The sequence below is a fragment of the Somniosus microcephalus genome, unplaced genomic scaffold (assembly GCF_052327205.1).
Source record: "Somniosus microcephalus isolate GS21.2 unplaced genomic scaffold, FLI_Smic_1.0 scaffold1, whole genome shotgun sequence".
NCBI classification, from domain to species: Eukaryota; Metazoa; Chordata; class Chondrichthyes; order Squaliformes; family Somniosidae; genus Somniosus; species Somniosus microcephalus.
Window position 1 is genome coordinate 2,235,355 of NW_028225188.1, and position 14,441 is coordinate 2,249,795.

The following is a 14,441-nucleotide window of genomic DNA, read 5'->3' on the forward strand; positions in this document are numbered from 1 at the left end:
GTGGTCAACCGTGTCAAAGACTGCAGACAAGTCAGGAAGGTTGAGGGGGGATAGTTTACCTTTGTCACAGTCACAAAGGATGTCATTTTTGACTTTGAATCTTGATTTGACTTCAGGGCCAAGTCAGTGAGGTGGATTGGGCTGTTTCTGGCCCGCTGGTTATTGTGGGCACGGCTGGACACCAGTGGGACCGGCTCTGCCCTGTTTGTTCTTTGAGGCAAAATAAGCCAAAAACAATTCCTGCTTCCCCCCTTACCCTTTCTACACTCCTTTTACAGGGTTTTAGAAGTGGAGCATTTACAGACAGGAAGCTCAAACCAAACATCACCTCAAGATCGGAGAGTTACGCGATTCCTCAGGACATGATTCAGTCGCTCCTCCAATCTGCTGGCACACCCGTGAGTTCACACTGGGGAGAGAACTTTTAAATGTTCTGAAAGAGTTTCAAAATCTACAAATACCTGAAGCGACACCAGTGGCCATACACTGGGGGAAACCCGGGCCCCGTGTGTGGGAAGGGATTCACTCAGCCATCCGCTCCAATGATACACCAGCAAGTTCACACTAGGGAGAGACCGTTACCCCACTCCGTGTGTGGGCAGGGATTAATTGCACCCTCCGTGCTGCTGAGACACCAGCTTGTCCACACCGATGAGAGACCGTTGACCTGCTCCGTGTTTTTGAAGCGATTCTCTCATTCTGCCACCCTCCTGAGACACCAGCTTGTTCACAGTGATGAGATTAAATGTTCTGACTGTGGGAAGAGATTTAAAAGGTTCCAGGATCTGAAGAGACACCAGCTGGAGAGAGCAGGAGAGATTCTGTTCACCTGCTCCGTGTGTGGGAAGAGATTCACTCAGTCCTTGAATCTGCTGGCACACCAGCGAGTTCACACTGGGGAGAGGCCGGTAAAACATTCCAACTGTGGGAAATGCATTAGAAGGTCCCAGGAGCTGAAGGGTCACCAGCTGGAGACATTAGGAAAGAGACCGTTCACCTGCTGTGTGTGTGGGAAGGGATTCACTCAGCCATCAAGCCTGGTGAGACACCAGCGATATCACACCGGGGAGAGGCCGTTCACCTGCTCTGTCTGTGGGAAGGGACTCACTCAGTCATCCCACCTACTGACACACCAGCGAGTTCACACTGGGGAGAGACCGTTCACCTGCTCTGTGTGTGGGAAGGGATTCACTCAGTCATCCCACCTGTTGAGACACCAGCGATATCACACTGATGAGAGACCATTTAAATGTTTCAACTGTGGGAAGAGCTTTAAAACCTCTGGGGATCTGAAGGGCCACCAGCGAGTTCACACCGATGAGAGACCATTTAAATGTTCCGACTGTGAGAAGAGCTTTAAAAGCTTCAGGGATCTGAAGCAACACCAGCGAGTTCACACTGATGAGAGACCGTTTACATGTTCTGTCTGTGGGAAGAGCTTTAAAAGCTCCGGGAATCTGAACGGACACCAGCGAGTTCACACCGGGGTGAGGCCATTCACCTGCTCCGTGTGTGGGAAGGGATTCACTCAGTCATCCCACCTGCTGGCACACCAGCGGGTTCACACTAATGAGACACCATTTAAATGCTCTGACTGTGGTAAGAGCTTTAAAAGCTCCGGGGAGCTGAAGAGACACCAGCGAGCTCACACTGTTCTATAGTGCAGGGCCCTGCAGACAGTTGGAGTGACAGAAACATGGAATTGATGAATGTTTTGAAATTCTTGTACTGCTGTTTAATCTTTAAGACTGCTGTGCTGATGATTCCCTTCGATTGACTGTTCATGGTGTGGAGATGCTGGAGTTGGACTGGGGTGGACAAATGCAAGAAGTCACACAACACCAGGTTATAGTCCAACAGCTTTATTTGAAATCACAAGCTTTCGGAGCGCTGCTCCTTCGTCAGGTGAAGTGGAGAGATGCATAAAACACAGATTATATAGTCAGAGAATAATGTCAGATGTTTACAGGTAATCTTTCTAACTGCCATTTATCACACCTCGGCAGAGAGATAATCACAGCAATCAAAGGTGTGAATGGTGTCCAAACAGGTCAGTCAGGAAAACATTACATCAAAGAACAATGAGGTGGGGTCACAAGGGGTCAAATGTTGCAGATGCTGGGGTCTGTATGAAAAACACAAAAACAGACAAAAAACTTTTTTTTGCTGGAAATCACAGCAGGTCCGGCCGCATCTGTGTGGAGAGAACAAGCCAATGACGACTCTAGTCTGGATGACCCTACGTCAGGGAGCACTTCAGCAGTCAAGGACATTCAGCCTCCGATCTTCGGGTAAGCATTCTCCAAGGCGGCCTTCGAGACACACGACAACGCAAAATCGTCGAGCAGAAACTGATAGCCAAGTTCCGCACCCATGAGGACGGCCTCAACCGGGATCTTGGGTTCATGTCACGCTACATGTAACCCCACCTGACGTAGGGTCATCCAGACTCGAGTCATCATTGGCTTGTTCTCTCCACACAGATGCGGCCGGACCTGCTGTGATTTCCAGCAAAAAAAATGTTTTTTGTCTTTTTTTGTTTTTCATACAGACCCCAGCATCTGCAACATTTGACCCCTTGTGACCCCACCTCATTGTTCTTTGATGTAATGTTTTCCTGACTGACCTGTTTGGACACCATTCACACCTTTGATTGCTGTGATTATCTCTCTGCCGAGGTGTGATAAATGGCAGTTAGAAAGATTACCTGTAAACATCTGACATTATTCTCTGACTATATAAGCTGTGTTTTTATGCATCTCTCCACTTCACCTGACGAAGGAGCAGCGCTCCGAAAGCTTGTGATTTCAAATAAAGCTGTTGGACTATAACCTGGTGTTGTGTGACTTCTTAAATTTGACTGTTCATGGTGTTCCATAGAATGTACAGCACAGAAACAGGCCATTCGGCCCAACTGGTCCATGCCAGTGTTTGTGCTCCACACCCACCCTACTTCAATTAACTCGATCAACACATCCTCCCATTCCTTTCTCCCTCATGTGGCTTCCCCATAAATCCATCTGTGCTGTTCACCTCAACCACTCCTTGTGGTAGCGAGTTCCCCATTCTCACCATTCTCTGGATAAAAAAGTTTCTCCTGAATTCCCTCCTGGATTTATTAGTGACTATTTTAAGTTTGTGGCCTCATAAATATGATGAAATTCTGTTAATCTGACCAGTATGTTGTTGTACTTTGTCTTTTTCTGATGAATTAAACATTACTGAGCCCTTGTACGCGTGTTATGGGATGACGTTTTTTTTAATGCGTTCATGGGATGTGGGCATCGCTGGCAAGGCCAGCATTTATTGCCCATCCCTAATTGCCCTTGAGAAGGTGGTGGTGAGCCGCCTTCTTGAACCGCTGCAGTCCGTGTGGTGAAGGTACTCTCACAGTGCTGTCAGGGAGGGAGTTCCAGGACTTTGACCCAGCGCCGATGAAGGAATGGCAATATACTTCCAAGTCAGAATGGTGTTTGACTTGGAGTTGGTGGTCATAGAGTCATAGTGTTATACAGCACAGAAAGAGGCCCTTCGGCCCATCGTGTCTACACCGGCCATCAAGCCCTGTCTATTCTAATCCCATTTTCCAGCACTTGGTCCGTAGCCTTGTAAGCTATGGCGTTTCAAGTGCTCATCTAAATGCTTCTTGAATGTTATGAGGGTTCCTGCCTCTACCACCCTTTCAGGCAGTGAGTTCCAGATTCCAACCACCCTCTGGGTGAAAAGGTTTTTCCTCAAATCCCCTCTAAACCTCCTGCCCCTTATCTTGAAACTATGCCCCATGGTTATTGGCTCCTCTACTAAGGGGAAAAGTTCCTTTCTATCTACCCTATCTATGCCCCTCATAATTTTGTACACCTCAATCATGTCCCCCCTCAGCCTTCCCTGCTCTAGGATCCAGGAAGGATGTTTCTGATGGCCGGGGAGTCCAGAACCAGGGGTCGTAGTTTAAGGATAAGGGGTAAGCCATTTAGGACTGAAATGAGGAGGAATTTCTTCACCCAGAGAGTGGTGAACCTGTGGAATTCTCTGCCACAGAGGGTGGTGGAGGCCAGTTCATTAAATATATTCAAGAAAGAGTTGGATATATTTCTTGAGGCTAAAGGGATCAAGGGATATGGGGAGAAGGCAGGGACAGGGTACTGAATTTGGATGATCAGCCATGATCTCATTGAATGGTGGAGCAGGCTCGAGTAGCCGAATGGCCTACTGCTGCTCCTATCTTCTATGTTTCTAAGGAAAACAACCCCAGCCTGTCCAGTCTCTCCTCATAGCTGAAGCGCTCCAGCCCAGGTAACATCCTGGTGAATCTCCTCTGCACCCTCTCCAATGCAATCACATCCCTCCTATAGTGTGGCGACCAGAACTGCACACAGTATTCCAGCTGTGGCCTAACTAGCGTTTTGTACAGCTCCATCATAACCTCCCTGCTCTTATATTCTATGCCTCGGCTAATGAAGGCAAGTATCCCATATGCCTTTTTTAACCACCTTATCTCCCTGTCCTGCTGCCCTCAGTGATCTATGTATTCTATCAGGTGTTCCCATGCGCCTGCTGTCTTTGTCCTTCTAGGTAGAAGAGGTTGTCGGTTTGGGAGGTGCTGCCGAAGAAGCCTTGGCGAGTTGCTGCAGTGCATCGTGTAGATGGTACACACTGCAGCCACAGTACACCGGTGGTGGAGGGAGTGAATGTTTAACGTGGTGGATGGGGTGCCAATCAAGCGGGCTGCTTTGTCCTGGATGGTGTCGAGCTTCTTGAGTGTTGTTGGAGCTGCACTCATCCAGGCAAGTGGAGAGTCTTCCATCACACTCCTGACTTGTGCCTTGTAGATGGTGGAAAGGCTTTGGGGAGTCAGGAGGTGAGACACTCGCCGCAGAATACCCAGCCTCTGACCTGCTCTTGTTGCCACAGTATTTATGTGGCTGGTCCAGTTAAGTTTCTGGTCAATGGTGAACCCCAGGATGTTGATGGTGGGGGATTCGGTAATGGTGATGCCGTTGAATGTCAAGGGGCGGTGGTTAGACTCTCGCTTGTCGGAGATAGTCATTGCCTGGCACTTGTGTAGTGCGAATGTTACCTGCCACTTATCAGCCCAAGCCTGAATGTCGTCCAGGTCTTGTTACATACGGGCATGGACGGTTTCATTATCTGAGGAGTTGCAAATGGAACTGAATACTGTGCAGTCATCAGCGAACATCCCCACTTCTGACCTTATGATGGAGGGAAGGTCACTGATGAAGCAGTTGAAGAGGGTTGGGCCGAGGACACTGCCCTGAGGAACTCCTGCAGCGATATCCTGGGGCTGTGATGATTGACCTCCAACCACCACAACCATCTTCCTTTGTGCTCAGTCTGACTCCAGCCAGTGGAGAGTTTCCCCCCGATTCATTAGCATTGAGGTAATAGTGAGAGTAATAAGGGAAGCGAAACAGGACGTTAGAAATAAATGAGAGACAAGGAAAGAAAAACTAAAGATCAAAGTAAGAACGAGACAAACGAAGGAGATGAGAAGAAAAGAATTTGAGGAGAAAGTGAGTGATAAGAAACATTGACATTTCAAAAATGAGACAGGAGAGGAAGTAAGTACGAAGAAAGAAAGATCTTGAATATGTACAGCACCTTTCACAATTTCAGGACATCTCCAAGCGCTGTGCAGCAATTGCAGGACTTCTGACGTGTGGTCATGTAGGAATGTAATGTAGCAGCCAATTAGAGAGAGATGTGGAGAGGAAAGGCAAGAAGAGAAAGAGCAGGAAAGGAAAATAAACGGAGAAAATCAGGGAGGTCGTTTTTTAAAAATTTGTTCATGGGATCTGGGCGTCGCTGGTAATGCCAGCATTTATTGCCCATCCCTAATTGCCCTTGAGAAAGTGGTGGTGAGCCGCCTTCTTGAACCGCTGCAGTCTGTGGGGTGAAGGTACTCCCACAGTGCTGTTCAGGAGGGAGTTCCAGGATTTTGACCCAGCGACGTTGAAGGATCGGCCAATATACTTCCAAGTCAGGATGGTGTGTAACATGGAGGGGACAGTGTAGAGTGAGCTTTACTCTGTATCTAACCCGTGCTGTACCTGCCCTGGGAGTGTTTGATGGGACAGTGTAGAGGGAGCTTTACTCTGTATCTAACCCCGTGCTGTACCTGCCCTGGGAGTGTTTGATGGGACAGTGTAGAGGGAGCTTTACTCTGTATCTAACCCGTGCTGTACCTGCCCTGGGAGTGTTTGATGGGACAGTGTAGAGGGAGCTTTACTCTGTATCTAACCCGTGCTGTACCTGCCCTGGGAGTGTTTGAAGGGACAGTGTAGTGGGAGCTTTACTCTGTATCTAACCTATGCTGTACCTGCCCTGGGAGCGTTTGATGGGACAGTGCAGAGGGAGCTTTACTCTGTATCTAACCCGTGCTGTACCTGCCCTGGGAGTGTTTGATGGGACAGTTTAGAGGGAGCTTTACTCTGTATCTAACCCGTGCTGTACCTGCCCTGGGAGTGTGTGATGGGACAGTGCAGAGGGAGCTTTACTCTGTATCTAACCCATGCTGTACCTGCCCTGGGAGTGTTTGATGGGACAGTGTAGAGGGAGCTTTACTCTGTATCTAGCCTGTGCTGTACAACATGCCTTATTACATTAATGGGCATATAATTGGCAAATGAATTTCAACACCGACGAATGTATTACATTTTGGTAAGAAAAAATTATTAGGTCACATATTACTTGGAAATAAGAATCTAAATAGGGTAGAAGGGCAAAGTGATTGTGGAGTAAAAGTACACAAATCACTGAAATTAGTGACGCAGGTTAATAAGGTCATAAAAAAAGCAAACCAAACACTCGGGTTTATTTCTCAAGGGATGGAATTGAAAAGCAGTGAAGTTATGCTAAACCTGTATCGAACCTTGGTTAGACCACACTTAGAGTACTGTCTACAGTTCTGGTCACCATATTATAAAAAGGATATAGAGGCACTGGAGAGGGTGCAGAGAAGATTTTCAAGGATGATACCAGAAATGCGAGGTTATGCCTATATCAGGAAATAATAAATGGGGTAAGGGCACACTAACCACACATCATATATATCTATAGCGTAAGTAGACAGATTTTAAGCCAAACGATGGGACCGAAGGCTGCAATTCCTGTGCCATGCGGGAACTCCGGGACGTTTCACGTGTCCTGGTGAACTGCGTGTGCAGGTAGCGCCTCCCGTGGCTGGAACTCGAGCTCAGGGTCTCTGAGCTTGGGGAGCGGCTGGAGTCACTGCCGGGCAGACGGGAGGCTGAGAGTTTCCTGGAGCGCACGTTCCAGGAGGTGGTCACCCCGCAGCCACAGAGAGTTTGTGGGAATTGTAACTGGGTGGCCGCCCAGCAGGGTTTGAGGAGGCAAGGCAGTGCAGGAATCCCCCGGGAGTGCGGCGCTCTCAAACTGGATTTCAGTGCTGAATCCCGGTGAAGGTGACGACACCTCGGGGGGAGAGTGCAGTCTAGAGCGCATCCACTGCACTGTGGGGCAATGACTGCACTGGGGGACAAAGCAAAGTGTGGAAATCTAGTGGTCATAGGGGATTCGATAGTCAGGGGGCTAGACAGGTGTTTCTCCAACCCTCGACGTGAGTCCCGCTCGGCGTGTTACTTCCCTGGTGCCGGGGTAAAGGACATCACTGAGAGGGTGCAGAACATTTTGAGGGGGGAAGTTGAACAGCCAGGAGTCGTGGTCCATGTGGGAACCATAGACATAGGAAGGGAAAGGGCTGAGGTCCTGCAGGCAGACTTTCAGGAACTCGTGAGGAAATCGGCAGATGCAATATAACATGGATAAATGTGAGGTTATCCACTTTGATGTCAAAAACAGGAAGGCAGATTATTATCTGAATGGCAATAGATTGGGAGAAGGGGTAGTGTAACGAGACTTGGGTGTCCTTGTGCACCAGTCGCTGAAGGTAAGCATGCAGGTGCAGCAGGCGGTTAAGAAGGCAAATGGTATGTTGGCTTTCGTAGCGAGAGGGTTTGAGTACAGGAACAAGGATGTCTTGCTGCAGTTGTGCAGGGCCTTGGTGAGACCACATCTTGAGTATTGTGTGCAGTTTTGGTCGCCTTATCTGAGGAAGGATGTTCCCGATGGTCGGAGAGTCTAGAACCAGGGGGTCACAGTCTAAGGGTCGGGGAGTCCAGAACCAGGGGTCACAGTCTAAGGATAAGGGGTAGGCCATTTAGGACAGAAATGAGGAGGAATTTCTTCACCCAGAGAGTGGTGAACCTGTGGAATTCTCTACCACAGAAGGCAGTGGAGGCCAATTCATTAAATATATTCAAGAAGGAGTTGGATATATTTCTTAAGGCTAAAGGGATCAAGGGGTATGGGGAGAAAGCAGGGATCGGGTACTGAATTTGGATGGTCAGCCATGATCGCATTGAATGGCGGAGCAGGCTCGAGAGGCCGAATCTCCTGCTCCTATCTTCTATGTTTCTCTGTTTCTGTTTCGAGCTCCCTGCTCGGCTGTGGACTTCCAGCCGTCCCAACAATTCCAAGTATTGCAGGGAACAGGCTCCACCTTGATACTGTTCAGCTGCCTGGGGCTGCACCTAGGCCTCTGTTCTAATCCACTAGTCATTGATTGTGGTTGGTAATGAAGAAGAAAGCTGCAGACTGCAGGAAGATATCAATGGACTGGTCAGGTGGGCAGAACAGTGGCAAATGGAATTCAATCTGGAGAAGTGTGAGGTGATGCATTTAGAGAGGGCTAACAAGGAAAGGGAATACACTCTAAATGGTAGGACACTGAGAAGTGCAGAGGATCAGAGGGACCTTGGAGTGCATGTCCACAGATCCCTGAAGGTAGCAGGACAGGTAGATAAGGTGGTTAAGAAGGCACACAGGATACTTGCCTTTATTAGCCGAGGCATAGAATATAAGAGCAGGGAGGTTATGCTTGAACTGTATAAAACACTAGTTAGGTCGCAGCTAGAATACTGCGTGCAGTTCTGGTCACCACATTACAGGAAGGATGTGATTGTACTAGAGAGGGTGCAGAGGAGATTTAGGAGTGTGTTGCCTGGGTTGGGGAATTTTAGCTATGAGGAAAGATTGGATAGGCTGGGGTTGTTTTCATTGCAACAGAGGAGGCTGAGGAGAGACTTAATTGAGGTGTATAAAATTATGAGGGGCCTAGATAGGGTGGTAGAGGGAGAGACCCTCATCACATTTAAAAAGTACTTGGATATGTACTTGAAGTGCCGTAACCTACAAGGCTACGGACCAAGTGCTGGAAAGTGGGATTAGGGTGGATAGCTCTTTGTCGGGCGGCACGGACAAGATGGGCCGAATCGCCTCCTTCTGTGCTGTAAATGTCTATGATTCATTGATCATCCCATTCCCAAGCTGACTCTGTGTTAACACCTCAGACGAGCCGTCCCACGTAGGGTGACTCCCTCAACCTGTTCTCCCGGTTACAGAACCAGTTTGTCTCTCTCAGGAATGCGCAAGCCTCTGTTGTCTGTCCACCAACTCACTCGTGACCTCACATGTTGCAACAAGTCTGCTGCCTGAGCAGTTTGCAGTGTTATTAGGTCTGTGGGTCTCTTAGCAACCACCTCCCTTATCTAGGCAAAGGGCTCATCTCCTGACTTTGGGTGTTATCATTCCAAACTTCAGCATTCTCTGTCTTTTAGTTTCAATCTGTCTGTGTCCACCCAGTGACAACACTGAGCTCCTCCCTCCAACCACTGACAATCACCCTCTTGCTGAGAAGGAAAGACTTGCATTTATATAGCGCCTTTCACAACCTCAGGATGTCCCAGAGCACTTTACAGCCAATGAAGAACCTCTGAAGTGTAGTCACTGTTGTAATGTAGGAAACGCGGCAGCCAATTGGCGCACAGCAAGCTCCCACAAACAGCAATGTGACACTGACCAGATAATCTATTTCAGTGATGTTGATTGAGGGATAAATATTGGCCCCAGGACACCGGGGAGAACTCCCCTGCTCTTCTTCAATGTAGTGCCATGGGATCTTTTACGTCCACCTGAAATGGCAGACGGGGGCCTCGGTTTAACATTCCATCCGAAAAACGGCACCTCTGACAGCGCAGCACTCTCTCAGTACTGGAGTGTCAGCCTAGATTTTTATGCTCAAGTCTCTGGACTGGGACTTGAACCCACGACCTTCTGACTTAGAGGCGAGAGTGCTGCCCACTGAGCTAAAGTGTCTGGAGCTAAGCCAGCTGGGATACTTGACATAGGATTACATCGGATATACGGCACAGAAACAGGCCATTCGGCCCAACCAGTCCATGCCGGTGTTTATGCTCCACTCGAGCCTCCTCCCGTCTTTCCTCATCTAAATCTATCAGCATAACCCTCGATTCCCTTCTCCCTCATATGCTTGTCTAGCCTCCCCTTAAATGCATCGATACTATTCACTTCAACCACTCCGTGTGGCAGCGAGTTCCACATTCTCACCACTCGCTGGGTAAAGAAGTTTCTTCTGAATTCCCTATTGGATTTCTTGGTGACTATTCAATTGTAACTGTCAAAAGGGAATTGGATATATACTAAAAGCAGAAATTTGCAGGGCTGTGGGGAAAGAGCAGGGCAGTGGGACTAATTGCATTGCTCTTTCAGAGAGCCGGCACCAGCACGATGGGCCGAAAGGCATCCTACTGTGCTCTATGATTCTATAACATCAGCTTCTCTCTGCTCACCAGTACTGAGAGAACAGAGAATAATCTTTAAATCTAGCCCAGTTATTGGGGGCTCTTAACATTAACAAGTCCCAGTTGCCTGAATTAACATGGTTCAGTCCTGGATGTGATTAAAGGCATCGGAAACAGTGGAATCGACCCACCGCAGTCACACTGTGGACACTCTGGTGTGTCAGCGGGTGGGATACACCAGGGAATCCCTTTCCACACACTGAGGTTGACTCTAATGATCGGGAGTCCCAGGGTTTCGGATACCAGATAATCAAGCTCACAAGAACACAAATTGTCTCTCCAAGCTTTATTAAGAGCGCTGCATAACACAGATCGGGTGATAATTCCCTCAATCTGGAGAATAGAAGTACAGTGGATTCACGCGCGATCTTCTCGAGTCTGTTCCAACTGACAATGGCTTAAGTGGCCTGTTCTTATACACAAGCTTGGTTACCACTCAGGAAATGGGATTGTTTGGACCTGTCTGTTGACCGCCTCCTGAACTCCTGCTAATTCAGGGAATTTAGACCATCTGTGACCAGACTATAACCACAAGCCCGTCTGGTTATCACACCTATACGGTCCGTGAGGTTATTATTAGATTCACACCCAGACGTTGTGTCTTTTCTTGTCTGGCACTTCATCCCATAACACGGGTACAGGGGCTCAGTAATGTTTCATTCATCAGAAAAAGACAAAGTACAACATCATACTGGGCAGCTTAACCGAATCTCATCATAGTTATGGGGCCATAAATATAAAAGTCACCAATAAATCCAGGAGGGAATTCAGGAGAAACTTCTTTACCCAGAGAGTGATGAGAATGGGGAACTCACTCCCACAAGGAGTAGTTGAGGTGAACGACATAGATGTATTTAAGGAGAAGCCAGATAAACATAGGAGGATATGTCGGAGGAGGCTCGTGTGGAGCATAAACCCGGCATGGACCAGTTGGGCCGAATGGCCTGTTTCTGTGCTGTACATTCAATGTAATAACATGAACAGTCCACCGGCGTGCTCGAGGCCTTCCGTGACCGGTGGGTACCGGAGGGACTGGCGTGCATCATCACCACCGAAAATAGAATTTTAATTTCATTTAAGTTTCCTTTAAACTTTTTTTGTTATGTTACAGGTTTTATTGGTTGTGATGGTTGACTTTTAATAGGCAATTGCCTGTGATAAGGAGAAAAACAAAAATAACTTTAACAGTTAAATCAAGGGAAACATCAGCACAACAGATTGAAAGATTAAACAGCAGTACAAGAATTTATAAAACATTCATCCATTCCACGTTCATGTCACCCCAGCTGTCTACAGGGCCCTGCGCTACAGAACAGTGTGAACTCGCTGGTGTCTCAGCAGGTCATTGGCGCTTTTAAAGCTCTTCCCACAGTCAGAACATGTAAACGCTCTCTCATCAGTGTGAACAAGCTTGTGTGCCAGCAGGTTGGTGGACTGCAAGAATCCCTTCCCACACACAGAGCAGGGAAATGGCCTGTCCCCAGTGTGAACTTGCTGGTGTCTGGTCAGAGCCCTGGAGCGTTTAAAACTCTTACCACAGTCAGAACATGTAAACGGTCTCTGATCTGTGTGAACAAGCTGGTGTTGCTTCAGGTCCCGGGAGTATTTAAAGCTCTTCCCACAGTCAGAACATGTAAACGGCCTCTCATCAGTGTGAACAAGCTGGTGTATCAGCAAGTTAGATGAATCAGTGAATCCCTTCCCACACACAGAGCAGGGAAATGGCCTCTCCCCAGTGTGAACTCGCTGGTGTTTGGTCAGAGCCCCGGAGCTTTTAAAACTCTTCCCACAGTCAGAACATGTAAACGGTCTCTTATCGGTGTGAACAAGCTGGTGATCCTTCAGATCCCTGGGGCATTTAAAGCTCTTCCCACAGTCAGAACATTTAAATGGTTTCTCATCAGTGTGAACAAGCTGGTGTGTCAGCAGGGTAGATGAATCAGTGAATTCCTTCCCACACACAGAGCAGGGAAATGGCCTCTCCCCGGTGTGAACTCGCTGGTGACTGGTCAGAACCCTGGAGCTTTTAAAACTCTTCCCACAGTTGGAACATGTAAACGGTCTTTCATCAGTGTGGACAAGCTGGTGTTCCTTCAGATCCCTGGAGAATTTGAAGCTCTTCCCACACTCGGAACATTGAAATGGTCTCTCATCAGTGTGAACTCTCTGGTGTCTCAGCAGGTGGGATGTGCAAGTGAATCCCTTCCCACACACGGAGCAGGTGAACGGACTGTCCCCAGGGTGACTGTGCGGATGAACTTCTGATGTAGACGGGGAACTGAATCCCTTCCCGCTGTCCCCACCTTTACCCGGTTTCTCCCCGGTGTGACGGAGCACGTGTCTCGCCAGGTCAGGCGATCGGCTGAATCCGAGTCCACACATGGAACACGTGTGCGGTTTGTCTGCGCTGCGATCGCTGCTCTCTCCTTCCATGTGCAAAGGCCGATGATATTCAGGTCCTGATGAATTGAGTGACTCTGTCAGATCCTGACGTGATGTTTGGTCTGAGCTTCCTGTCTGTAAATGCTCCATTTCTAAAACCCTGTAAAAGGAGTGTAGAAAGGGGTAAGAGGGAAAATGTTGTCTCATGTCCCCCTTTCCTAGCCCAGGGGCACTGAAGCTGATTTTCAGGCCCCAGCTGCTGCACAGGTTGGTTGAAAGGATCAACAGTAATGGTGGCTGCAATTCCCACAAGCCCCCGCGCTCCATAAAGTGCTCCAGCTGCCGCGCTGAGTTGTGGCTGACACCACGCAGCGCCCCATGGCCCCGCCCTCTCCTGCTCCACAGGCACCCGGCCCGCACCGCGCATGCTCAGCACACACCCCAGGCCCCTGTCAATCATCCTCCTCCGCGCCTGCGCGCTGGGCCCCTGAGCTCCAGGCTCCCGCACGGGGCTTTCTTTGTAAAGTCGGTGTTGGTGAAGAGCCACGATCAGTGAGGGAAACATAGAAACATAGAAGATAGGAGCAGGAGTAGGCCATTCGGCCCCTCGAGCCTGCTCCACCATTCAATGCGATCATGGCTGATCATCCAAATTCAGTACCCTGTCCCTGCTTTCTCCTCATATCCCTTTAGCCTTAAGAAATATAACCAACTCCTTCTTGAATATATTTAATGAATTGGCCTCCACTGCCTTCTGTGGTAGAGAATTCCACAGGTTCACCACTCTCTGGGTGAAGAAATTCCTCCTCATCCCTGTCCTAAATGGCTTACCCCTTATCCTTAGACTGTGACCCCTGGTTCTGGACTCCCTGACCATCGGGAACATCCTTCCTGCATCTAGTCTGTGTAGTCCTGTTAGAATTTTATAAGTTTCAATGAGATCCCCTCTCATTCTTCTAAACTCCAGCAAGTACAAGCCCAGTCGACCCACTCTCTCCTCATACGTCATTCCTGACATCTCAGCTTTCAGCCTGGTGAATCTTCGCTGCACTCCCTCCATGGCAAGAACATCCTTCCTCAGATAAGGCGACCAAAACTGCACACAATACTCAAGATGTGGTCTCACCAAGGCCCTGTACAACTGCAGCAAAACATCCTTGTTCCTGTACTCAAACCCTCTCGCTACGAAGGCCAACATACTATTTGCCTTCTGAACCGCCTGCTGCACCTGTATGCTTACCTTCAGCGACTGGTGCACAAGGACACCCAGGTCTCGTTGCACTTCCCCTTCTCCCAATCTATTGCCATTCAGATAATAATCTGCCTTCCTGTTTTTGACACGAAAGTGGATAACCTCGC

The 14,441-nt window shown here is 48.6% G+C and overlaps 1 protein-coding gene across 1 annotated transcript; it reads left to right on the plus strand.

Annotated features, from left to right (window-relative positions):
• The first annotated feature begins 302 nt into the window (after nucleotides 1-302).
• Nucleotides 303-2,036, plus strand: LOC147084142 (uncharacterized). Its single transcript, XM_085979854.1, has one exon. It carries the CDS (start codon nucleotides 543-545, stop codon nucleotides 1,659-1,661), a length of 1,119 nt encoding a protein of 372 aa, XP_085835980.1. The 5' UTR covers nucleotides 303-542; the 3' UTR covers nucleotides 1,662-2,036.
• Nucleotides 2,037-14,441: the final 12,405 nt, after the last annotated feature.